General features: G+C 45.0%; 1 protein-coding gene across 1 annotated transcript in view; it reads left to right on the top strand.

The window, feature by feature from the left end:
- znf521 (zinc finger protein 521) overlaps window positions 1-27,344 on the top strand; it is a 74,615-nt gene extending 47,271 nt beyond the window's left edge. Inside the window, exons 4-5 of the mRNA XM_080503670.1 lie at window positions 7,460-7,575; window positions 26,653-27,344. Of these exons, the coding sequence (XP_080359796.1) occupies window positions 7,460-7,575; window positions 26,653-26,682 (146 nt within the window). The 3' untranslated portion in view covers window positions 26,683-27,344. The remainder of the gene's footprint in view (window positions 1-7,459; window positions 7,576-26,652) is intronic.
- Window positions 27,345-27,864: the final 520 nt, after the last annotated feature.

Genomic DNA, 27,864 nt, shown 5'->3' with positions numbered 1-27,864 from the left:
TTACATCAATTAGCTCACATTTTCAAAAAGCGGGGTTCTTTTTTTTTGTGTGTTTTACTTCCTCTCCTCTCCTCTCCTCTCCTCTCCTCTCCGTCCTTATCTCTCTTTTAGGAGAAGCTTATTGATATTTCCCCTCCCCTCCGCCCCGCCGCCCCTCACAAGGGTCTGGACGTTTAATATACAGAGCATGCCTCCTTCATCTGAGCCTTCATTTTCCACCGCCGGCTTTGACAGACAGGTCCCTCTCTCCCTCTATCCCTCTCTCCCTCTTTCCCTCTCTCTCTCCCTCTGCGTCCATATCGATCACTGTGCATGAGAGTTGATGGGGGGATGTGGGGGGGGGGGGGATACACCCTCAGGACGGCGGTCACAAAGCAGACAGACAGATGGGCGCAAGTCCGCGGTGGGCTGGTGGAGGAAGGCCGAGGGGCTGAAAGACCCCCCCCCCCCCCCACCCCCCGCTGTGGAACGGGGAGGTGGAGGGAGGGGGGAGGGGGGGGGCCGAAGGCCAGAGCAGAGATTGAGAGATTGGCTGACAGCTGTCCTTGAATATAATTCTCCTCGTCTGGCACGGAGCAGAGAAACGACACTGGTTTTAACAGCCTCACCTAAAACATAGTTTAATAATGAGGTGGCAGGCTTGTTGTGTTTGAGGCTCGTGTGACAGATTTGTTATTTTCACCTGCTTTCGGGACGCGAGCCGACTTGGGCGAGGACTCTTTTTAAAGTTTTCGGCCGGTCGGACTAATTCAGCGGGGAGCCTCACAAAAAAAAAAAAAAACCTCTGCTGCAGACGGTTTGGTTTGTTCACTTTGGTCTCCCGCAGTGATAGGATGACATTTCAATCTGCACATTAGTGGGAAAAAAACTGCCTGCAAACATGAAGCCGAGCTCGTCGTGTAAAACTCGATTGATCACGTGTGCAAGTTTGCATACATATTAAAGCACAAAGACTCCCGAACCGGAAACTTTGATCAAACTCGGTGGTTGGCAGCAATTGCGACTGTGTTGTGAAGTTCACTCGATTAACAATCCCCCCCCCCCCCCCCCCCATGTGACCCGGAGCACTGTGGGAGGTAACCGGGTGGCTTCCACTCTTTGACACACCTGATTATCCTCAACACCGGAGGACGGACCGAATGAAAGTACAGGCGGCGGGGGGGGGGGGGGGGGGGGGGGTTAGGGTGGGGGATAGGTGGGTGGGTGGGGGGATTTGGGGGGGGGGGGGGGTGTAAGTTGCAGGCGGCAGATGAGGAGAGACAAAATAGAGGAGAAAAGGAGACAAAACTTAGAGGAAGCCGGGGAAGGTTGCAACTGGCAAGTTTGTATGCGAGATGAAAGGAGGGAAGTGGAGGAGGGAAAAGAGAAGTGTGCCGGGGAGGGAGGGTAAATGGAGAGAGGTCCATAAGCCCCTGGATGATGAGAGAGCGGCTGACTCTCCCAGGACAGATTTGACAGGTTTCAGAAGTGGGGGAGCCTGCAGCTAGAAGTGTCTGCTGCACCCTCAGGAGCTGCAGCGAGGGCTGGTGTGGAAACTGTGATTGGGAATATGTGCTTAAGACAAACAAAACAGAAGAAAGTAAGTGTGCCTGATGAAAGTCCTCCGTGTGTGTGTGTGTGTGTGTGTGTGTGTGTGTGTGTGTGTGTGTGTGTGTGTGTGTGTGTGTGTGTGTGTGTGTGTGTGTGTGTGTGTGTGTGTGTGTGTGTGTGTGTGTGTGTGTGTGTGTGCGTACACACACATGTATATATATATATATTTTTTTTTTTACTTATGTCACAGCATGAAGAACAAACTTGAAAAACTACAGGATGCGACGCCTTTCAAATCCACGCCACGACAGTAGTTTAATTAGTTCTTTTTGTTTTGGTTTGTGCACCCGCCTCATGTCTGAATCATGACATCTATCATTGTTTTTATATATATATATATAGAAACACAAGTCAAGCTTGTAGCACGGCTGCTTGACAGGCTTGAGATTCAGTTTCCTGATTTATTTGGGTCACTTCAACCTGAAATTGTAAGGTAAGGTGAAACAGTCGGTCCAAGGATGAATCCTTCAGATCAGCTGAAACGCCCAAGTTTGGTTAAAGTGCGTAAAGATGTTAAAAAAAAAAAAAAGATCCAAACGAGTAACAACAACCCTTTGACCTGCACTGATTCGAACATTTTAAGGTGTTGAAACCACTTAATGTTCATCAGATATCACTGAGTTATTGGGTTGAACGTTAAAAGTTTAAATGCACATGTGGGTTAAACTTTTTTTTAATACAAATAAATCCTAATATGAAACAAGTATAGTGAAGAAAATCTCACTAAAGGAACTTCTTTGCACTTGGAAATACACTAGAACCATATTTATATATCAAAATATACGCTACATACCACCTATGACCACTAGATGTCACTGCATGACCACAGAAAGCTGCTACAGCACCATAGACTGTGTTTGACTGACGGCACAAGTAAAAATGTTTTCATAAAGAAAAAAATGTCCACGGCGGGAATTTATAGTAACAAAAATATAATAAACTGTTATCATGGTGAAGAAACTGAAGAAGGATAATCGTGGGCTTGAAAACAACGATGGAACATAGAAAACTAAATCCCTCTCATGCACTCATACCACTTATATATTTAGATATTCTTCTTATATATGTGACCTATAGCCCAGAAAATATGATCTGTACATTTAAACAACTCATCAGTTGCAGGCGTGCATAAATAAATTAATTTAATGATAAAATTTTGTATGAACTTTAATCAACAAGCGATCCCAACGAGACATTTCATGTTTCGCCAGCGTAAACACTGTAAAAACCTTCATCAAACCGCCTGCAGACGTAAACGAAATCAACTTATTTTAAAAGCTTAAAGACTCCTTGTTTCAGCGTATCATTTTTTGTTTTGTATTTTTTGAAAGCTTGCAGTCAGAGCTGTGAACCGTCGACGCGGCCTCTGCATGGTGAACTCTGGGATTAAGCAGAAACGAGCACATGTCGGCTCCGCGAATAAATAAAAGAAACCAGTAAAGAGAAAGGAAGAAAAAAAATAAAACAGGATAAACTTTTTTTTTTTTTCTCCTTCCTTCTTCTCCCCGAGCCCTGCACAAACAGCTTAGTATTGGTGCAGTGCAGCCTGCAGAGAGCACCACCCTGCCAAAATAAAGATGAGCTGGGGCCTGTAGTAAAGGAGACGTCTGCCATGGGCGGCCCCTGAGATCTAATCAGAGGGCTTAATATCCCCCACAGCGAGGAGACCTTGGCCCCTCAGCCCCCTCAGCCCTGACACCCCTGACGCCCAACCCGGCTCAGCGCTCTGCTCGGCTTCAGCTCCGGCTCCACGGCCAACAAACTCCACAAACTTCTCCCTCTGCTTCTCTCTCTCTCTCTCTCTCTCTCTCTCTCTCTCTCTATCTCGCTCTCTCTCTCAGCAGGGAGAGACACAATGGCCAGCCGCTGATCCTGTTTGGATGTGGTGTTGGATTATTTCTCTTTTTCTCCATGTCCCCGTTTTAACCCCGGAGGAAAGACTCTGTTCCTCTCCCCCACTAAATGGGCAGCGCCACGGCATATTTTATATGTGACTCGCGCTGCCAAATGCCAATGCAATCTCCCCTCCATTGCCCATTTTTTTTTTTTTTTTTTTTGGCTCGTCCCGCCATCGCTCGCCGCATGCTAATTTGGCAAGGCGACGATGGAGACCATGTTAAGGTGGGAAATCGTTCGCGAACAAAACGCGTGAAATGCACCTGAAAAACTTCGAAAGTGCAGATCCGGCCGGTTTAAGTGAGCCGATTTGCGTCGTCGTGTAGCGACGAGCTGGCCGGACCAGTAGAATAATGCAATTGTAACTTTTAAATTGAAACTTTAAAAAAAAAACACACACAGAAAATGCTTTCAGTCTCAACATAAAGCCAATTTTAATGAAACCTTCCAAAATAAACTTCTCTTGCTGTTGCTTTATGCATTTTACAAACTCCCACTTTATCCAAAGTTCATGGAACATCCTGTTCTGTTCTGTGCTACATGCTTGCTCTATACTGAAGTATCGATATTACCGATACAGAATCCCTTTTTGATGTGGAAACAAGTTAGAAGCTGTATTCAATGAAATACAGAAAGTTTGCACTTCATCACATATTGAAAGTGTGTATGGGACTTCTCCCTCTGCATGTCATAGAAATACATAAATAGGGCTGTTAAAAATACGTGAGCGGTTCCTGCGCATGGAGGTACATCATGCTTGGAGATTTTTCATTTTTCAACTTTACTTAGCGCCGTTAAAAAAACAGTCAAACAAAATCAGCACTTATATTCCACGTATTTCCATTAAAATGCAACATAAGGTGAGTTTTAAGAGTGAAACCGGTCACATCATTGCTGCGTCCATTGACTTTCAACGCCTACAAGTTTTTGTTCAAAGTATCGGTTCAGTATCTGTCCGCTATCAACGATACCAACTCCGATTTCGCTTGGTGCCGCATCAGAGAGAAACTCACCGAGTGGTCAGAATGTTGCGGCCGATCGGTCTAAAGCCTTCTTATACATTTATGTCTGTAATGGCTTGTTAAACCAGCCGTCAGCAGCCGCTTGCATACGTCACCTGACAAATGCGCGGCCGATTAAATGCACGTCGGACCGGAGAAGCGCGTGTAAACGGCGAGAAACGGCGAACTTGACATCTCAGCTGTGTTTGGCCCGATTGTACAGTATTTGAAGGCCCCCCAAGTCTTGAATCCATTTTTATTTTTGCTGTATTGACTTTTTCCTCCTCCAGCCAAAGACATAATGAAGGCTTCCTGCAGCTGCTGTGAACTGCTTCTGTACAGTATATGCAGACAAAACACGGAGGGAGAAAAACACCCATTGTTTATCAGCACGTTTTTGCGCGTATTCCCCGCGAGGAACATTTTTTTTCTTTTTTTTTTTCCGGTGCGCAAACGGAGGCGCGGATTCACGCGCGAGCCGAGGCCTCGACGTTCGCCCTCACGCGGTCGTTACGTTTTTCCCGAAACGGGTCGTCGTTAGGAGGAGGTTTGTTCGTTTTCCTGGTTTTAGCGCGTGGACGAGCCGTCGCCTCGGCGTTAGCCGTCGGAGAACGTCGAGTCGCGTCGCCACATTCCCCTTTTATTTCCCAGGTCAGGAGTGTGACGTTCACTGAGATCCAGTGTGAACGGCTCAATAATTAATAACCCCCCCACCCCCACCCCCCCCAAAAAAAGCAAAGTGGGACACGCTAAAGTTGCAGTGGAGTGGGTTTCCTGCAGTCACCTCACCTTTTGCGGCTGTTCCTCCCTCCGCCTCCTCCTCCTGCCCCCTCCGTCGCCTCCTGGCCCTCGGTGCATGCATGAAAAGAAAAGTTATTTTGAGCCCTAAGAAATTCAAATGAAACCCCCCCCACCCCACCCCCCCCCACCTCCACACACGCTAACTTTTCCAGAGCATCCAGACCTTTGAGATTAGACAGCCATCCTTAAAGCACGAGGGTCCGGGATAACAAACGGCACGTTTGAAGTGCTCCTTGGAGAATGCACTGAGACACACACACACACACACATACTCTCACACACACACACACACGCGCATGAACGTGGACCGTGGCTTAATTAAAGCACAAACGTATGGTATATGTTTTAAGTGCCAGCGAGTTGTGTGTTTATGTGACGGTGAATGCACTCCAAGTCTGCATGAATAAGTAGTGCAGCACCATGAATATTTATATTGTCAATATAATTAGCGATGTAGACTAATGGAGGCCATGTTTTGCACTTGAAGCCATGCCAATTTTTTGCGGTTGTTTATTTTTATTTTTTTTCATTTATTTTTTTTTTCCCCTCGGCTTGTTGTTGTCCCCCCACAGTGGCGCTAAATAAAGAGCATCATTATTCCCCAAACGTTGTGCATTCACCGGCTCTATTGCCAGGAGTGTGACCACTCCAGTGTTGCTGTTAACATCTAAATCGTACCAGTTTTTTAAAAAAATTAAATAAAAATCCAAATATATATCTCATAGCGATGTTTTGCATGCGTGGCGTGTTAATAAAGTGCTCATTTTCCCGTTTTATGTAATCGGTGTTCAATTTAACGCAGGAGAAGGGAATTTACATTTAACAATAAGAAGCCAAACATCTTCATAGTTAAAAAGGTCATGACATAAGTTCAACGGGAGGAAGATGCTCTATAAGTCTGGATGATGAGGCTCCATCGTTTACGGCCGCGCTCCCGACTGTTTGCCTTCACAATAAAGTCACAGACACTTTACAGTCACGAACATCTACCAGCGAAAAGAAGACAATATTTGTAGCGCCGCGTTCCTAAATATGTATTTTGGGAGGCTTTTTGTACTTGTGCGTCAAGATGAAAGTGCTAATTGAGAGCGGAGAAGCTGCGAGACGACAAAAACCACGCGAGACGACTGGAAAATGCTGGAATCCGGCGTGCAAACGGAAGCACGGACGGAACAAAACTCAGTTTGGTCCACATCAGGCCTGATTTGAAAAATGTTCCTCAGGAAAAGGAAAAGAAGTAACAATCAATAGAGGTTACGCTAAATTGAATTAAAAAAACAACTCACAACCTCTTTGTTGTGTTTCAAGTGAAACCTGGCAACCCTTTATAAAATGTTACTATTCATCCAGAAACCCGTCATTCTTTTCTTTGTCTCCTTTGTTTGTTTGTTTCTCTTATTTAACTATTTACATCTTAGTTCTCCTGTCTAATTCTATTTATCTCGTTGTGTCTTGTACTAAGTTTTTATTAATGGGTGTGAAGGGATAACGGGACAATCACGGACTTCAGTTCAGATGCAGAAGCAGATTTGGCTCAGTTGATTCAGTATTGATACTCTGTTTATTTTTGTTTTTCCCCAACGTGCATCACGTTCAGTGACCCTCTTACTTTTGATGATGATGTTGTTTTGTTCTGAAAAAAAACCTAAATAAATAAAGCAAAAACGCTAATAAAAAGTAAAAAAACCAAAAACAAATGGTAGTTACCAAAGGACGGGATTACATTTTTCCAGTTTCTCCTCCTTTTCTTTTCTTTTTTTTTCAGTCACATAGATATATTGCAAAAATGTACATAATCAGTCAATTATAATCGCACAATAGAACTGAATAAGCCTCAAAACATTCACAAACACAACCCAGAACCATGGAATCCTCCACCTTGGTCACATTTTCAGAGGTGTAGGTCACTGAGGGAACTTAATCCTTTGGACATGTTGAGGGAAATCACCGCAGATATTACAACATTTATTGGATAAGCCAATAGTTGAGAGTCAGATCTTTTCCAGTTTAATGAATAATAGAATGTCTCTTATCCGGCAAGAGTGAGTCTCGTCCGTTTCAAAAAAGGTTCAAATGTGCTCTTGGAGAATGTGTAGCCGTGGTTTTTTTTTTTGTTTAGTTTTTTTTTTCCAATGGCCGAGCTAACGCGCCCGTCTCCCTCTCTGTGTCAGTGTTTGTCCAGGCCAACAAGCTCCAGCAGCACATCTTCTCCGCCCACGGCCAGGAGGATAAGATCTACGACTGCTCGCAGTGCCCACAGAAGTTCTTCTTCCAGACAGAGTTACAGGTGAGCGCCTCGGGCGGTGGTGGGGCCTGGGCGGGCTCGAGGGGGTGGCTGGGGGGGGGGCGGGGGCTTTAAAAAAATATAAAAAAATAAAATACAGGGACGGTTAATCACACACGACAACTTAACAAACACTAAACGCGGCGCTCCGGCGAGCGCACACACCCCCCCCCACACCCCCACACCCCCACCCCAAACACCCCCACCCACCCCCCCACCCTCCATCCCCGGCTGGGACGGGAGACTCAGAAGGAATTATTTCAGTCCGTTTCCAAAACTCATTTGTGATGTGCAGATATGATTTGATTTGCTTATTAGACCAGCAGAGCACTAAAATATCTGGAATTAGAGGATTAGCGGAATGCTCGTTTTTGAAGAGGTAATTACATACAGTGCCTTACATACAGTGCCGAGGCAAAAACACAGTTGAGTCAATACGCCTGCATCTCCCCTCCTAATCACAGAGGAGGCCCCGTGGCTAAATATGAGCTCCGTCCTCGGGGAGGCCGTATCTGCCCTTCAACAAAGTTAGTAGTTGGACTTATGAACTCGCAATGTTAGAGAGATAATCCATTTTCGAGCAATCGCTCTCTCTCTCTCTCTCCGGTCCTTGGAGGACCTGGAAAAAAAAAAAAGAATGAAAGAAGAAAAAAGAAAAAAAAATGAAACAGACCTTATTATATTATTTCACTGTGGTGGTGTTTTCAAGCAGCTCTTGTTTTGTTTGGGGATTCTCCGTCGTGCACATGGCACACTTCTCATATCCACATCTTTTTCTATTACCTTTTCAAAACCGGATCATTAAAGTGCGAGCAGAGTATAACCGCCGCGTTCAATCTAATCAGACAAATTATGCTTAATTCCGAGAGAGAGAGAGAAAGCACTAACCCTCCCCACCCCACCACCACCCCCCCCCCCCCCCCCCCCCCCCCCTGCATCCACCTCCAACTCGGATTAGCGCCGCGGCGAGTGAGCAGGTAGCCAGAGGACGTATCCGGGGCCTCGGCCGCTCATTGATCGCCGATGATTTTCATATTGAGATTCAGCGTGTAAACACAGAGGCGTGCGTGCGCCAGGAGGAAGGTGAATGTGATCATTATCTGCTGGTCATTTGAGCTCCGGCGAACATGAATAAAACAAGTCCTGATCCACCGACTCGCACAACAGAAGGTTACTCCACCGCCGCCGCCGCCGCCAACATGGCCGCCGCCCCTTTTCACTCGTCTCATCACGTTTTTTTGGGGTTTTTTTCCCTCCGTCTCTCGCCGGTTACAAGTGTTCTCTCTTTCAGCCGGAGTTGTTGCAGGTACGCTGTAAACAATCCCAAATAACCTGGGGATGTTTTCCCTACTTTTATTCATTTCGTTTCTTTTTGACATTTTTTTTTTTTTTTGGGGGGGGGGGGGGGGGGGGGGGGAAATGAAGTGATCTCGTCCTCCCGGAGGTGATGTTTCATGCATGATTATATTGTTTTACTCTCCGTGTGAAGAGACAAGAGGCGAACATGAAAGACCGATGGCGCCGTGTTGTGAAACAGGAGGGTTATGAAAGGAGAGCAGGAAGGGGGGTTTGGGGGGGGGGGGGGGGTGGCAATCATTATGCTCAGCCTGAGCGTGAGACAATACGTTCTATACGCAGAACGTATCGCTGCTCCTGTGGCGAGTCCCGTTAGAATCGAATTAGTAAATTAGTAGCATTAAACTCATTGTGAAAGAAACGGTAGCCGTGGCAACCAACAACAAACAATCACATCAAATAAGAAGGGAAATAAGTTTTTGGACATTTTAGTTGGAAATCTCATTCAACTGCTTCATTATTCTGATAAACTGCCTTTAAAAACATCGTCGGAGCAAATCGGAGGCCTTGTTTTTTTTAGCAACTCGTGAACTAAAGGAAGTATTTATGATACGATCGTAGTTGTATGTCGTTCGTGGTACATTAAAAAAAAAAAAAAGCTAAATAAGTATCTTATGAAAACCAACTCAAGTGTATTTGTTGGAAATCGGCAAATAGAGTCGTGCCTTTTTAACATAGTTGGAATTCTTAGCTGGTAGAAGTGGGGAAAGACTTGTGCAATTACTTGTAAACGTTTTTTGTTTTTTTTTGTGGATATCCATATAAAGGTGGCTTCATGACACAGAAATCCCAAAAGGATTTAACTGCGTGAGATATGATGAATTTAACTCCCGTGAAAGAAGTGTACGTTCAACAAGAAGCTAAATCGAGCAACTTTTTCATTCTCTCACGCACGTACAGTACGTATAAACACACATTCCTCGTGTAGATAACTTATTAAACTCACCTGGAAAGGAAGATTTGTGTCAAATGTCTAATTTAACTAATTATCTTAACAAATTGGTCGAAAACCATCATCAGAGCCAATAGGATGCTTACTTTTAGCAACTTTGGGTGTATTTCTGATCTAATTAGGGATTCATTTTATGTTGTTGGTGGTACTTTTTAAGTTCAATTAAGTAACTTTTCAAACCAGATCAAGTGTATTTGTTGGATTTGTGGGAGCAACTTTCCCCTGTGGAGTTGGTAAAAGTGGTAAAAGACCTCTGCAGTTACCTGGGAAACAGTTTTTGATTGTTTTTCTTGTGGTGTGGACAAAAATCAAACGTATGAAAACTCCTTTACAACACAGTGAAACACACAATCTTTTTGCAGACGACTTGGTGGGCTCAACTAGAAAGTAGAGTTTGTTTCAAATATGTAAATTCACCATGTCATAATGATGAATGATGTTGACAAACTAACCTTTTTAAAGAAAGCAACTCTTGAGTTTGACTTGGAACTTTGCGCCCTCATTAGGGAACTTTGTGGTTTCATAATAATCCCAAAATCTGGAAATCCTACAAAACGCAGAACTTTAAACAACTTTTTTAATCACTCGGTGGTCTGATAAAGGGTTAAACTCACAGCATGTGCAAACCGCTGCTGCGTTTTATATCAATCCAAACTGATTTGGTGCAGTGCAGCTCCAGTGCATTTGTTTTTTTTTAAACTCCAGCATTGCACCTCTTGAACGTCTCCTCGTTCTTCTATCCTGCAACTAAAAGTTTTAAAAACCCTTGACAATGTGGAGGCTTGCATTTCAGCCGCCGTGTTGTTTTTTTGGTTGCCATTTCCCATGTATCACACTTCAAAATGTCTGCCTGACACGGAGGCGGTGGTTTGTCAGTCCGTGTGAAGTGGAGCTGTCTTACAGCGGCGAGCGAGCTCCTCTCTCTCTCTCTCTCTCTCTCTCTCTCTCTCTCTCTCTCTCTCCCTCCCCGAGTCCGGACTCCTCTTGGCTTGACACTCTGGCCCGCTCTCCGGCTGCCTGGGCTCCTCATCTCCCGCAGTAGCCGGGGAGGGGTCAAAGGGCCGGCGCAAGCTGGGAGACGGCAGCGGCGAGAGGGAGAGCTGCCACGGCAGGTAAAGGGGAAGCAGGAAAGATATTTTATTAATTTGCTGCTGAGATCCTGAAACAGACCAAAGGCTGTGACAGGTATCCAGCGCACCGCTCCACATCCCACCCACCCCCCCCGCCCCCCCCTCCGAAGTGAACTCTACCCTGCGAGGGGCTAGCCAATTTTCGCCAGCCTGTCGAGATGGATGATGGGAGAGCATCCGTCTAATCAGCCCTCCCAGGACCCCCCGCCCAGCCGCCCCCCTCAGACCGGCCAGATTGACTGACTCCTGGGCCTGTGTGCCCCAGAATCCAGATTCCAGAGGAGAATAATCTCTCCTGCTCTCCTTGCCTTTCTCTTTCACACACACACGCACACACACACACCTAAACAAAAAAAAAGAAAAAAAGCAGTGAGATGCATAGACCACCATTCCCCTGGACGCTCTCCAGAGGACTCCCCTCTACCATCACACAGCCCCCCCCCCCCCCCCACCCCGACGCATCCCTCTCCCTCATCCCATTAAAATATGGAGCAAAGTCTAGATATTTCATGAGGGGCTGATAGGGAGGGCAAGTAGGGCCGGCTGTGCAGTCGTCTCTCTCTGACCCTCGTCCGCTGCCCACCCCTCCTGCAACCCTGCCGGCCTCTCCTGTGGAGAACCGCTGTCCGACTGCCCCCCCCCCCCCCCGTCCAGCCGTCCAGCTGTCCAGCGTCCGGTTCACCCTCCGTACACAAATAGCAGATCCTTGAACTTTTTTAAGTTAAACAAGTTCCCACCAAGTTTACACACCGTCAAACCTGAAGAAAACGTTGAAAAAATGACTTTCTAGTCATTAATGATGAGAATAATCGACTATAAAGTCACATTTTACTGTAATGCTCCTGCTTTTTCAATTTAGCTTCAGTGCATTCAGCTTGCTGGCTAAACAGTTGCTATTGCTGACGATTCCAAACACACTCATTGTCTTTAGTTCATGAATCCGGGACTTTAATTTACAGTCGTAAGAAACTAGAAAACTGCACATTGGAACGGTGATTTTCTATGAAGTCGCATCAGTGCATCTTTGCAATGAAGTCACTGGATTACTTTCAAAGCTTAAATAGCGTTTCATCACGTTTTTGCTTTTTCTTGATTGAACTTTTGTCACATTTTCCAGTTGCACACGCCAAACACGTGCAGTCGCAGTAAAACACGATTTGCCAAAGCAAAGTCCGGGAAAACAACAGTATTTGTTAAGATGTGACTTGTAAATAACAAAAGTGTCAAAACATTCTTCAATAATTCAAGCAAATACTTGGAAACTGTTTAGCCCAGCGGTCAAAACTGACCCGGAGTTCAGATTGCTCTGAATTTTGAAGGAAATTTCTGGTTGTTTATAGCAGGTTTTTTTTTTTTTATTATTTAAAACTGCACTAGATTTGAACCTTTTTCAGAGTTTAATCGTTCTTCGCCTTTTCGCTGATCCAATAATAATAATAATAAGCATTTTATTTGTATTGCACTTTACATTCGTGAATCTCAAAGTGCTAAAAACAACAATATAAACTAAAAGCAGCAATTTTAAAACATTTAAGAAACATCGTTGAAATCAATAAGAACAGTTAATAACAATCCAACTTCGTCGTCTGTCCATACGAATGTTCGCACGCTCGCCTTTGTTTGCGTTTATAGCGCATTGCTCTCTACAGCACAGCCTACAGCGCCAACTCCTGGCCTGGCATGCAAACTGCATCGATTTCAAGCGTACGGACATCATTTTCAAATCTTTTGCAAAACTTTCCTGAAAACGCAAAAATCATGAAATTTCACTTAAACAAAGTCTGAGACTTAATTAAATTTTGTCTGTTTTATTCATCTGCAGACATTACGTCTCGAAAAGAAAAGCGACATTTCCAGAGAGCCAAACTGCAAATTAGATGAAAATCTAGGCATGTTCTCAGTAACCACTGCTTCTACTTTTGCAAGTTAATTTTCACGAGTCTCTTGTAGTTTCCTGGTTTTATAATCCAGATCGACACAAAGCAAACTCCCATGTCCATTTTTTGCCACTTTACCCATTTTTTATTTTTTCACCTTCATGTTTCGGAGACACTCCGTCTCCGTCGTCGATGTAATCATAGGTCACGATGCCGTTAATAATTACCCCCACTGGGATCAGGCGCGTGACTCCTGAATGGGAATGTGTGTGATTTTTTTTTTTTTTTTTTTCCCCCCTCATTGGAAACGGCGATCTGACCGTGTATCGACGAGTTGCGTCGTGACAAAGCTGCGAATGTCTTTCGAGCGCGGCAGGGACCCGGGGAAGAACGTGCAAACTCCTCCAGCGCGAACCGCTAGCTCCACCGCCGCCGCCACCGCCGCCGACCGGGGAGCCGCGGCTCGGCTGGATTAATTAGTCAGATTCATTAACTGATGGACGTGCGGCTTAAGTTTGACATCTCTCCGAGCGCGGAGGGAAAGTTTCGCGCTCCCCGACGATCCCCCTCCGAAGACAATGGACGTTTCCCGCGTCTCTTATTCCCTCCGTTCCCGGTTTCATTACCAATTCCTCGGAAGCGACGCGAGATTGTAAGTCATGTGTTAAGTGATCGGCGGTATGAAGGACGAGGGGGTGGGAGTGGGTGTTGGGGGGGGGGGGGGACGCTACGACTTCTCCCATCTCCTCAGACGCCCGCAGGACACGTACCTTTAATTGGAGTGTCTTTTAAAAGGATTCCTTCAAAGACGAATCCGAAGCTCGGGCGGCCTTAATGAGTGCTGAAAGTGACAAGAGCACATCTGCATCATGTTCTACTTCCCCTCACAAACGAGGTCCTCCTCTCCCCGTGTGACGGCCATTATTGCCAAGCTGTGACCAATTCCGCGGTTTTAATTAAGCATATTTATAGGCGGCGCGGTCACCGGGTCAGCGTAAACAGCTCCGTGTGTCATCGTGTCGGTCCGAGGCGGGAAGGGAGGGGTCCGACATGTCATGTCCTCCCCTCATAAAGGAAAGATGGAACGCTGGCAGGAAGCGTGTCGCTTTCCTCCGACCGCATTCCAACAATTGAATCAAACGTGCCGAGTTTAACGCGAAATCGGCCCCACGTTTTGTGTTTTATTCTGAAGATTTCCAACATTTTCTGGAACTTGCCGAGCGAAATATCCACATTTTGACTCTAAATTAAACATTTGTACTTTAATATCATAATATAATCTCTTTTATTCCAATTAATTTTGTATTTTAATGATTTTTCCCAACCTTATATTTTGACTTTTTAATCCCACCATTTGAAGGTTTTTCCTATATTTCTTTAAATCATCAATTTTATTTGATCAGCTTTTTCAGAAATCTTTTTTTTTTGTCCACATGTTCAGGTTTTTTCCTCAATTTTTAGGAGATTGGTTGATATTTTGACAATTTTTCCTCAATCTACCGACTTTATGATCAACATTTTATAACTTTTTCAATGCGTTGTTTTCATCTTGGCTTCTGCGGTAATATGTAATCTATTTTTCTCAATTTAATCAATAATTTGACTGTTTTATATAGATTTATTTTCCTCCAAAAATTTATTTTGTTTGACAAATTGTTATTTTCAATATTTCAAATATTTTTTATCAACAAATTGATTTAAATGTTGACACTTCTTTGTTTTCCTAGCGACGTAATTTCTATATTTTTTTCTCTAGTTTTCACCAATTTTCAAATTTCCGCAATTTAAATTCTCCACAGTTTAATTTATTCTCATCATTTCATCTGATTTCCCCACAAAATTAACTTTGTTCTTATTTAATCACAACATTTGAAAGTTTTTCTTCGACTTGTTTTTTGTCATTTTTATTCTACTTTCACTCTTCATGATTTTTTTTTTTACTTTTCAACATTAAAGTTTGTTCTTTACCATTCTTTTCTCAAAATGTTGGTAACTTTTTACAATAAAAAAAACAACATTATAAAAAGATATTTTCAATAATAAAAAATTTTTTTGTTGACACCAAATTTGATTCCCAACTATTTTGATTTACTTTGGACATTCTCATTCATTCAAATAATGTCAGATTACAGACATGACTATCAACATTTTAAAACAATCAATAATTTGAATAATTCTTTTAAAAAAAGTTCACATTATTTGTGGTTTTGCTGGTAATTTTCCTTCTATTTCCATTGTTTCAATCATTTACGTCACCTCACGAACACTAAAATGCCAATTACAACTTTCCCTCTGTAGATTTATTTACTTTATTCTTCAGATCTTGACTCAGTTCTTCTTCAGATTTAGTTCCTAATCTCAGACCAAACTAATTTCTATGAATCGTGCCTCTTTAAACAGTGTTCTTCTGCGTTCGTCTGCTCGCAGAGCGTTGGATGTGACACTCCTCACCACGGATCACAGAGGCTTTATTCCCCCCGAAGAGTTGTTTTCATTTTCTTTAAGTATGAATTTTAAAACATGCCCCCGAAAAATGCCCTAACTGCCCCGAGTCCCTAATGTGTCGCGCAGAAAAGCAAAGCGGCGTTGTTTGTCCCAGAGTGGCTCTCAAACACCAAATTTCCTGTGAATATCTTGATCTGCCAACTGTGACAGCTCCTCACGCTTTTAAAAGACGCACATATATATATATTTCCTTTTATATGACAACTTGTTTTCTTCTTCATCACCCCAGGTGCTCGGGATACTGTCACCATTTCAAAAAATAAGTTTGCACCACAAAATACAAGAACAATGAATCAGGGATTTAAAAAACAAAAAAAAAAAAAAAGGGAATAGGAGGGGGCTTGTGAGGCGCCGTCATTAATATTTCAGCTCATTTATAATTGCACTGTACACACGATGCTTGTGCACTGTAAACGGGGACAAAAACACCCTCAGATGAGGAGATGTGGTGTTCTAGTTTTGTAGGTGGATCAGAATTAGACAGCATGACAGACCTAATGATCCTGGGAGGATTTTCTCTTTTCTCACCGCGTGTTTGTGTGTGTATACATCCGTGTGCGCGCTCCTCGTATTTGTCTTTGTCTGCGACTCTCCCCGGGTCTGATATGTGCATGCAAACACATCGTCTGGAGGGAGACATGACAAAAAAAAAAAAAAAAAAATCCCAGAAGCCTTTGAGCTGTTTGGTTGGGGTTTTTTTTTTTTTGCTTTTTCTTTTCCTCTGTTGCACCACTGGGGAAAGTTAAATCCAAACAAAGAGGAGGCGCTGCGATCCATCACCGGATCTCTCCCTCAAACATGTCTCCTTTACTTTTTCTTCGTCGACTTTTTTTTTTTTTTTTTCCCAGAAACTTCCATTAAACGGCATTTAAAACGTTTTCCCAGGAAATTCACTGCAGGTTTGATTTAGCCTCCGAAGTGATTATGTTTTGATATTATGCTGTTGATGTTAACAAAATACACAGCATCGTAATGATTATTCCACATTCAAACATCACAATATTACCCGCAGTTATTTCCATCATTTTCCAATTCCTACGTTTTTCATTGGGGGGAAAACAAAGCATGAGGTGTTGAAATGTTTCTTCTCTCGCAGCAAAAAAAAAATACCAGGTTCGATTCTGGACCTGAGGGCGTTTGTGAGCTTATAATTCAAAATACATTGGGAGAATAATTTTGTTTTGTATTTCTGGCTTTTCATTTTACACTTTTAGTTTGAAGTGATAACAGAAAGTCATAGCTTGAGTCTCACAGCTCCTTTTTTCGACAAATATGTAGTTTTATGGATCGCGATTATGATTTTTTGCTCAGCGTCATCATGATGTTGTGGTTCAATTCTGGGCTTTTTCTGTGTAAAGTGGCTTTTAATTTGAAACCACGCCTCTTAGTTTGAAATGTGTACAGAAAGTCGTATTAAGCTAACTTGCACAGCGCTCTGTTAATAATGTGGTTTACTAAATATTCTAACGTATTGGCTATTAAATTGAGCGTACTAATTGTGTAACTGGTTCGATTTCCGGGCTTTCGTTATGAGTCAGGCTCAGGAGCTTTTATTTTGAAGCCGGGGTTTGCAAATGAATAAAGGAAGTCACTGGCGAACTTTAAAGAATAGATTGTTCTACATGTCCTGGAATAAACGGTGTGCGGTGAAAATACGTTTAGTGAGGAGTCATGACACTCCGCCTTGCGAGCCATTTTTAAAAAGTTGTGTTTTCAGCGGCTCTGAGCGTCGTTGTCGTGTGAACGGACACAACGAAATGTTTCCGTTTTCACTTGAAGACGTCGTGTTTATCTACCTGTGCACGAAAACAAATGTGTGCATTTGGAATCATTACGGCCTTCACATGAGCCACTTCAACAACTTCTGAAATTTGCCATTTGGTTCTAATCTCAGCACTGCCCCCTCATGGCTCCCGCTGGTACTGCGCTACTGAACCATATCCTCATTTTCACGGTCGCTCTTAAAGTCATGGTGGCAGGAGAGCCACACTCTTACAGAGGTCACCGCTCTCGGCGCACTTTGGGACTTTGCATGTTCTTCCTGTGCGCACATGGCTTTTCTAAACGAACGCAACCTTTCTTCTTCAACCAAACACCAAATTGCTTGTGTTGTCCTTTAACCGTTCTGATCGTTGTGGCATATCGGTGGCTTGTTCCGCGTGTACCCTGCTTCCTTCCCCTCCTCAGCCCTCAGATCAATCCTGTATAGAATCCGAACAGATTCAGACCTCTCAGAATATCGGGGGGTGGGGGGTTGCATGAGGGATGAAGGGGGGGGGGGGGCTCTGCAGTATCCCTAGTCAAAGTCTGTCCCCGACTGAAGTGGTTAAATGTGAGAGTAATTGTGTTTTGTTTCTGGGACTGACATGTGGAACCCCACGGACTCCATCTCCCTCCCAGTGACAGGCAGAGATCCTCCCCCCTCGCTCTGTCTAATTAGAGGATGTAGCCCAGGGCTCATGTCCCAGGAAGACCCATCCCCCTCGCAAGATGACTCCCCTAAGAAAGCCCTTAATTGGGTTCTTTAGTCATAGTCTTCATTTTGGCTGGAAAGGCATCTGTGTGTTGCTATCACCTCAGAATACAGTTTGTATCGCTCTCTTGTGTTCCTTTTTTTTTTTTTTCATTCGCTCTTTTTTTTTGTTCCCTCTCTCCCTCTTGCCGGCCCCTCTCTCTATTGCTTTTCCTCTCTCCCTCCTCTCCCACTCTCTCCTCACTTAATGAGGCCCCATAATAACACAGCAGTTGTGCAGTTGTTTTGCTACCTCAGTCAAACAGCGGGATCACTGCATAGTGTGTTTCTAGTACCATTCACTTGTCTACTTAGACAGGGTAATGAGTATCATTTGGAGCTACAAAGCACCGGTTCACAAAAAGGGTGGTCCGTCATCTCTGGTTACACCTCAGAAGTATTAGGGCCGTGGCGGGTAGACGTCTCATCAAAGCTTTTTTTTTTTTTTCCCCAAACATTACAGATCTATCGTGTATTTTTCACGTGCGAAACGACACACGTGTACAAACCCGCCGCTGTTGTCCAGTTTACTGTATGACCGGCGACTCCCCGGGCACCTCACTTCAAACAAGACAGTCTGTTACCATGGAGACCGGCCGCCGGTCGTGGCGCAAACAGTGTTTGTGTGGGGGGGGGGGGGGGGTTGACCCTCCCAAACGGCCCGATAAGTGATGACTGTGGAGAATGCCAACTTGCCCGTATTATTTATTTATTTATCCATTTATTTATTTGATTGTGTTCTTCATTGGCTAAGACCAGCCGGCGGTGTAAGCCTGGCCCGAGGTCAAAGCGGGGAGCGGATTACCTCCCCCCCAGCGGAGCGGTCAGCAGTCGGGAATGCACAAAGGGAGGACCGAGTCAATACTGGACCGAGTTCAACACGCCATTAAAGATCAAGACGGAATGCAACACTCCTGTCGGTCCCCGCAGAGTTCCTTCCGGCCACGAGAAAACACTCCACAAAGTGGAAGATCCACCGTCTCACCCCAACATTAGTGAATACTTCTCCGGTGAAGTCACGCCCACCGTTCGACTGTAGCTTTCAGAGAGTAAAACGTAACTTGGAAAAGTAACTTAGGCTTAGAAATAGCTAAGGGGAGCGGGAGGAAGATGCTCTATAATCTGAGATTCATGAGCTAATGACAACAAGTGGCTAATATTAGAAGGACGCCAACCGTTTCCCAAGGCTGCTAATGTGTGGAGACAAGCTAATGCTAATGTTTCTTGGGAGTCTTTGATGCGGACCGAAAGTGGAAGCCGCTTTAGCCCGTGGTGGCTAGGCTAGTTAGCCTGTGGCTAATGGGTAGCCACAAATAACCGCGACGTATAATCTTCAGTCTGGGTATCAATGAGCGCCTTTTTCACTACTGCTTCCTCACTATGTCTTCCTCACTTCTCCACGTCTGGCCAACGAGATATTGTCCATATTACGAAATATATCCCATATTTTCCATTAATTACTTTAATGGGGGCCAAACAGTTACTATTTCACAAAGCTCCTCCTATTGCGGTTACTATTTCACATACTATATACATACTATTTCCTATGGAGACATTAGACAAATACTTTGGCTCACGCTAATGCTAACACGTCCTTTGTGAGCACGACAGAAGCAAGCAATTGTTTGTTCAACAACATTAAACTCGTCATTGAAGGTACCTGCATTACTAAATTGAGGACATTAGAGTAACTTTCTGAAACCTTATCTCCAGCTGTCGTCTGCAGATTGACGTGCGCCTCTCATTCAAACGTAAATTAACCTAAACGCTCGAGTGACTCCCCCCCCCCCCCCCCCCCCACACACACACTGAAAATCAGCCTTCGGGGCGGCGTCTCATAAAAAAAAAAAAAAAGAAACGGCATGTTCTTTATTTTAGTATCATTTGGTGACTTTCTCTCATGCCTTAATTAAATTCCTGAGCGATGACTCCGGGTGTGCGCAGGTCTCGGTGGTTTTGTGCGAACCTCCCCATGCTCCAGATGCAGCTCTGCAGACTTGCTGCATCCGATCTGAGGGAGGAGGAGGAGGAGGAGGAGGAGGAGGAGGAGGAGGAGGAGGAAGAAGAGGGCGAGGGTGTTTATGCTTTTAGACGAGTCTTCACATTTTTGATCTTCGAGTGAAATAAATGAGATACTTTAGCTGCAGGTGTTAAACGGTGCTGAGCTCGACTAATGGCTAATCCCCTCTATAAGTTCCATTCGCAGCTCATTTATTCTTTGCTGTTGGACGAGTGTGCCAATATTTATTTATAAATGTTATGAAATCATGCCGCATTTGCATGACTATTTGCATTTCGTCAATAGTTTATACGTGTTTTCGTTGCACTGTTTACCGAACTTCGCATGCAATTATGGCTTCTTTTTTTTTTTCTCCCCCTCGCATGCAATTTGCTTCTGACTGTGTGCAGGTTTAATAATCCCACACAGTGATTTAACAATCGGCTTTTTGCAGCTGCAAAAAACTGAGGCAAGTTGGCCGATTCATCATACACGAGTCAAGTTTCCCGGAGCTTTCCTTGCATTAATATAAACGCTTGTTGTTAGGTTTTAACAAATGCATTTGTGCGATTTCTGCTCGTTGCTTTGTTTGTGTGAGAAACCCTGGAAGAAGAAAAAAAAGGATTGAGCTCAAAAAGTCATTATTGCTCACTCAGCTCCTCTAACCACTCAATAAAGCCCTTTTTAATGCTACGCGCCGGATAACACCAGGTAGAGGAGCGGACGCATTGTGCTTAACATGTGCTCAGCAGGTATTAACATAATGCTAATCAAACATTGTTAGCGTTGCGATTAGGCTTCGACGCCGTCTGCCTGTGATGTTGGACAGTCGGAAGATTTTCTGTAATGCGGCGGGACGGGATGAAAGGGCGGATGCGCCGGCTCGTCCACTCCGCAGGGCTGATGTAAGAGATGCACCTCCGTTGCCTCACTGGAGACCGGGTGCTATCGATGGAGACCAGAGCAATGGGGAACGACATAAAGAATGATTAGTTAATAAATCAGCTCCCCGGCCTGCCTTGCTCTTTCTCAGTCCCCCCCTCCCACCCCCCCCCCCCCCCCCCCCACCCCCATTCTCGTCTCTCCCTCCCAGCGAAAAGCGCTAAATTCCTCCGACATGTTGCACCTGTTTGCATGGGTACACAAGACCCCTGCCGGGTGTTCTCCCCCCCCCCCCCCCCCTCCCCTCCCTCCCCTCCTCCCCCTCCCTCACCCCCCCCCCACCCCCCCACCCCCGAGGGCGCTGCAGTGGGCTGATGTAATCAGATGAAAGCGGCGGGTTTCGGCGGTGGCACGAAGCCGGCGAGAGCGAGGAAGAGGCTCGCTCTTCATAAAGGGAGGAACGGATTATTGATCAGCACAAAATTTAATTTAGTGGAGAATTGACTGCGTTGGTTTACCTGGAGGCGGCTGGCGGCGGCGCCCTGCAGCAGGCCACGAGGCCAGCAGGGGGCGGGAGGGAGGGCGGAGGAGGAGGAGGAGGAGGAGGCGTGGGGGGGGGGATTAAGGGCTGCATGTAAGGGAAGGAAATGCTGGTACAGGATGGAGTCGGAACCAGAGTTAAGAGATTCAATGGAGGGCATGTAATCCCACATTACAGTGATTTGAACTGTGAGCGTTTTCTAATTATAGTGGTTGAAAACGTCAAATACACAAATCGGTTAAAGCTGTTCAGTTCATGTTGTCGTGGAAATCCTAATTCAAATGAGTGCAAATGGTTAAAAAGGGCAAAATAAGTGAGAATAACAATAAACCTATACATTTCACTTTCATGTGTTTGGAATATTACATTATTTTACTTCTTGGGTAAAATAAACGTTTCAAAGATTTTTTTTTTTTTTTAATGCAGATTTTTTTAAGATTACATAATGACTCATAATGTACATGTACAATATAAATGTTGTTCATGGAAAAGAATAATGTCTCTTGTAACTTTAACACAGTTCCTCAGAGGAGCGTTCATTTAATTTTCAAAATACAGGAAGTGTGACACTGGAGCCGTGGAAGATTTCGTCATGGAAAATCTAAATTTGGAGCGCCTGTTAGTGAACGAGGTTATTGAATTTAGTCAAATACGGGAGAAGTCACAGTAAATTAACTTTAAATTTTAAGGGGAAAATAAACAGATTTTGGTGATAATTCATCATGGAGTAAATGGTTAATGTCCAGGTCTCATCTTGAGGGGGACAGACTAGTGAAAAAGTGCCATGATAACTTTGAAATGTACACTTTAAATGTTTTCTTCATTGCTGCACAGAGTTTATGTGATGAAAATGTCTTTAGTTTCACAAAACCAAACACTTATTACCCCCCAAAAAATGACTACAATCTCAAAAGAAAGGCAATCTTAATTAAACGTCCTGCTGCAAAATGCAGGGAAATGTCCCAAAAAGCAGCTACAATTTAACGCTCCTCTTATTTGCACACCGAGGATTCCGTCTCCAATACTCCTCAAACATAAAAAGTACAATTTAGAAACATACATTCCTCCACATCTGAGAAGCAGTTTAAAGTTTTTAACGCTGCACCTGCAGGTTTCTTTCTAATCCTTCCCATCTCCGCCATGTTTCAGTGAATTTGTTGCACCTTTGCCATCAAATTGTCTCTTTCTTTCTTTTTTTCTTTCTTTCTTTTTTTTTTTGTGCTAATGTTTTGTGACACTCGTTTAAAAACTCTGCTGAAAGGTGCTGTACAAATAAACCTGCCTCGCTTTTGCCTCGCCTTGAAGAACTTGACAAGGATGAAGATTGGAAAGTGAATTTCCCTCCTCCCCACCTACCACCCCCCCCCCCCCCCCCACCCCACCTCCCCATCGCCTCCCCTGCACTCGCACACAGAACAGTTTATAGCTCCTCTGCAGAGTTCAGTATCCACAGAGATAAAGGTATCAGTTTCATTTTCTTTTAACGTGTTTCTCCCCCCCACCCCCCCCTTCCGTCTTCTCCCTCTATTTCCCTTTAGTCTGCATGGCTGCCACAGCCGCTGAAGTCGTTTAACACCGTCCTTGAGAAAGCCCTCAGTGAGAAAACTCCTGGCATGTTTAAGGAAAAGGTAGAATGCAGTGTGTGTCAGACAGAGCTGGGGCATGCAGAGGGGGGGTGAGGAGGATGGGGGGGGGGGCGGCGGCGTTCCCCAGAGGGGTTATTTTCCCCTCTAATAGCTGTTACGAGCCCTACATTATATCCAAGGAGCTACATTCCTTTGGGGTCCACACACACACACACACACACACACACACACTGACACAAAGGCATGCGCACTCAGTTGAGCACAAATTTTCTCTTCTCTGTTTCCACACACACACATAGACGTACACACACACACACACACACACACACGCTCAGTTCGAGGCGCTTTGCTCTCCCCGTGTCAATATCCTGCCATTTGAAGTCACGTACTGCAGGGGCTTCTGGGAGTCGCCGAGGAGCCGGGCTGACGGGTAATGGGCCGCATTCATTAATAAGGTTGCCGTGCTCCTGTCCCTCCTCAGCAACGCCAAGGATGTCTTCACCGGGGGAGGGTAGGTGGAGTGTGAGGAAGGGGGGGGGGGGGGGGGGGGTGGAAGGGAGGAGGTGAGGAGAGAGAGAGAGAGAGAGAGAGCATCCCGTGGGGAGTCTCCTCCCAGACTCACTTAAAGGAGCTTTATTTCAGCAGGAGAGGAGGAGAGAGAGCGAGAGAGAGAGAGAGAGAGGAAGCTGTCCGGAGCCGCCTCTTTTAAGAAAAGGAGGAGTGAGGAGCAGGCGGGGATGGGGATGGGGAGGGATGGGGGGGGGGGGGGGGGGAGAGCCACGCTCACCCATACAGGGGTCACACTCCTGCTCCCCGTCAAACAGCTTATTACCCCACCTGTCGGGAAGTAATCGCCCCAGCTGAAAGGGAAGCTGTCGAGGTGTTTAAATGCTTTATATGGAGGCTGCTGAAGGGGTAAAAGAGGGAAGGAGTGAATGCAGAGGGGTGGAGGTGGAGGTGGAGGGTGGGGGCTGACGGCGGTCTCGGGGGGGGGGGGGGGGGCTGCACCAGCAGCACTGAAGGTGACTTGCCTCGGTAAACCTTCTCTGTGAAGGGTCCAGCGCTTATCCAAGTTTGAAGTGGCATAAATGGGATTTCACGTACTTTTTTAAAGCGTGTGTGTGTGTGTGTGTGTGTGTGTGTGTGTGTGTGTGTGTGTGTGTGTGTGTGTGTGTGTGTGTGTGTGTGTGTGTGTGTGTGTGTGTGTGTGTGTGTGTGTGTGTGTGTGTGTGTGTGTGTGTGTGTGTGAGCCGACTCGGTGACAGGTGTGTCTAGTCCGTGCCAGTTTACCGAGTCCAAGGCCGTGTTTTAAACAGAGCGCAGCAAGTGGGGCATGTAGTTTGCATTAAAGGGATTAGCAGTCACTTCAAAAGATGACCTGGATTCAGCCCACCGGGGACACCAGTCACCCCCCCCCCCCCCCATGCACACACACCCACCCCGCCACCCCCACCCCCGGCCCACGCTCCCTTTAAAGAACCTGGCACACAGCTGCCCCGCCGCAGCCTCTCCCACGTGGCCGGCGAGCTCGCCGCGTCCCACGCCGCCACAGAGAACCGTTAGAGAGCCGACCTCACCTGCACCAGGTGACGTTTTCTTTTGGCTGTCGTGTCATGGAAGTGTGAGCGGAATCCAGACATGCAATTAATATGACGATCACCAGAGCAAAACTTACCGTTAAGGCACCTGAAAGTCTGCCACATCAGGTGAAAAATCTTATACCATTACACAGATTTTTTTTTAAAAAAAGGCCAATTTGAAAAAAAAGAGACAAATTCTAGCGTGTACTTAATGAACTTGACATGTACAATGATAGTCAGTCATATAGAGAGATGATTTTCAATATAAACCGTAATTACACCTACATCAGGGCATAATTTTTTTTTTTTTTAAGTGATTTAGATGTAAATGTATTGACAGCAAATTTGTAATTATATTATTTGTTTTAGTGTAAAACCATAAGCGCAACAAGTGCAATGATGATATGATTTTCAGTAGGAAGAGCTGGTCTAATTACACCCTACAGCCAATTACATTAGATATCATACGATTAAAATACGGTGATATCTCTATATATACATATTGCATACAGCTATGTATGCAGATTCTCAATAAATTCCAACGTAAAAGGCAACTACAGCACCTTTAATACCAAATAAATAGCCAAACCGATTCATTCTCTTAGGGGTTGCATGCTGTATCTGGCTAAATGACGCTAATGCTAATACCGTGGTGATGTCAGAACCCGTCTGCAATTCTGTGACACACTCTGCAATGATTGGACGTGATAAAAAAAAGAAAGAAAAGAAAAAACAAGGCGGAGACTAAGGAAGCAGCTCTTCAGGTGGGGGCCTGAAAGGCAGCTCTTATTGTATGTAGCGTACATTAGCGGCAAACGGGAAGATTTTCCGTCTGCACCTAGTTATGGATCTGTTGACAAAGTTGCCATGATGGCTGCTGTCAGTGGTCTCCTGCCTTTGTGTTCGAGCGGGACTTAACCGCGCTCGATACCAAAGCCAACCGCTATTGATCCTCGCGCCCATCTGACTCCTGTCCCGCTTAATTGGACTCGGATAATGAAATCTTCATAATGATGATGTTGAAATGTCAAAAGACGGTTGCTTGTCAATCACAACGTGAGCTCTGGAAGAGAAGAGAGGACATGATACCAAACAAACTTTTGTCCATTCGTCCTCGGGTTTGACCTCAGGATTGTGTGTACTGGAGCTTTTTTTTTCCCATTTTTGTCACATATTTATTTATCCATTCATCACAGAGAGACCAACAAACGTTTGAGGATTTGTTCCTCAGCCGTCCACAATTAGCCTCCTTTGTTTTCGTCATCTCTGCTTTTCTGCAGTCCCTCTCAAGTTTCTCACACTTCCCGAGGTCTTTCTGGTTTCCATATTTCTTTTTGGCAACATTCTTCTTGCTCTGTCTCTCAAATACAGCAGAAAAAAACCTCTTTCTGTGGTAGCGTAGCAGCGTTCTGCTGTCATGCAGGGACACCTAGTGGTCACAGATATTATATTTTGATATCTAAGTCACTTTTCAATTTAAGTCCATTTGAACATCCAAACGACAAAAGTGGGACTTATATTCTGGAAAATACGGTAATTTCAACTCAATCTTTCATAACCTTCTGAGCAGGGTTGCCAGGTTTGGGATTTTTTTGTGCGTACCGGCTCGGCTAGGGCAGACTTCTACTTTTTGCAATAACGTTTATTTTTTGGAGACATTTTTCTTTCTGTTTGTCAAATCCAGTAGTAATTTTTTTTCTGTGGTATTGTAGCAGCTTTCTGTGGTCATACAGTGACACCTACTGGTCACAGATGATATGCACTGTAGACTTTGATATATGAGGTACACGAGCAGCCAAATAACTGCAAAATGTGTGATTGTAGTCTAAATAATACAGTATTCACCCACTTGCATGCTAATTAATGACACAGATTCGCCATGAAGACAAGGAAGAACGTGTAAACCTTCAAAGTGTCATTCGCTTTTATTGCTTTGTGATGTAATGGAACCATTTGACGAGTGTAATACTGTCACCTTTTCAAGATTGTCCGTTAACCTTCATTTGCTGCTCTGTACTTTATTCCTACCGTTTGTATCGCGAGTGTTTCTGACGCGTCGCTTCTCCTCTCGGCGCAAAAGAACGAAAAGGGAGACTCTGGTCTTTCTGAGGCCCGTGTGATCTAACTCTTCCCTCTTTTTCCCTCTTTGTGTCCGTGCAGAACCACACGTTGACTCAGCACAGCAGCTAACGCGTCTCCGGCTCAGCGCCGCGGCCCGCGGCAAACACCACGTGACCACCGCCAATTACCGCCGGAGCAGCTTCCCACCGCCGGCCTCAAACTGAACCTCCGATTCAGTCACACTGAAAAAAAAAAAAAGAAAAAAAAAGAGGCGAAGCAAACAAAAGAAGAAGAACAAGAAAAAAAAAGTGTGTGTGTGTGTGTGTGTGGGGTGGGGGGGGCAAAAGGCAGGAAACATCAAAGAAACCTTTTGGTTCTTTTACTCGCCCATTATTTCCAAAATCAAGAAAAAGAAAAAACTTCTTTGTACATAGACTTTATTCATGTGTTGCTTAACTACAGCTATATTGCAATCTTATACAGTATTTGCCAATGTACAGTTGGGAGAAGGAAAAAAAAAAAAAACTGTCCATCCGAGAAGAAAAAAAACAAAAAAAAGACAAAAGGATGAAAAGGGTGAATTCCAGAGTCTGTGGGAGCAAACGAGACTTAACCAGTATGTGAAGGAGAAACAGGGTTCCGCTGAGAACGTGGCCAGCTGGAGGAACTGGAGGACTCTTCATCAGCGCCACTCCGACCGTGCAGAACGTCACTCGGGACTGTCCAACTGTCCACAACGTCAGTCGGACTGTGCAGAACGTCACTCTGGAACCTGACATGGTCAATCATATCCGGAGTGGGGGGGGGGGGGGGGGGTTGTGGGATTGGGGGGGGGGGGGGGTACGAAAGTACAAAAAAAAGAAGAAGAAGAAAAAAAAAAAACTCGATTCACCAGCATAGGCTGATGTCTTGTCTGTTTGCCCGTCCCAACATGGCCGCCAGAGGAGGCGAGCGGCGGCGCCACTAAATCTGCGCTGCTGGGGGGACGGAAGGGATTCGAGGAAAAAGGGGGGAAAAGAAGTGGTTATTTGGTGATGGTTTGGGGGGGAGTGGGGGGGGGGGGGGTGATATATGCAAAATGGCACAGATTTGAAAAAGGCTTGTTCCTCTGGTTGGCTCGGGAACAGAAGCTTGAAGCCCCGCCCATATGGCTCTCAGAGCATTGGGGGGGGGTTGGGTGGGAGGGGGGGGGGGGGGGGGGGGGGGGGGGGTGGGTTATATCTCCAGCCCGCTAATTCAACCTGTACATTTCTGTTATTAATGTTTACTGCTCATTGAAGCCTGGAGATTACTGGAATATTTTTTTTGTTT

This window comes from Blennius ocellaris (assembly GCF_963422515.1).
Source record: "Blennius ocellaris genome assembly, chromosome: 10".
NCBI classification, from domain to species: domain Eukaryota; kingdom Metazoa; phylum Chordata; class Actinopteri; order Blenniiformes; family Blenniidae; genus Blennius; species Blennius ocellaris.
The sequence above is the reverse complement of the archived record's forward strand: the minus strand, read 5'-3'. Positions and strand labels throughout refer to the sequence as shown.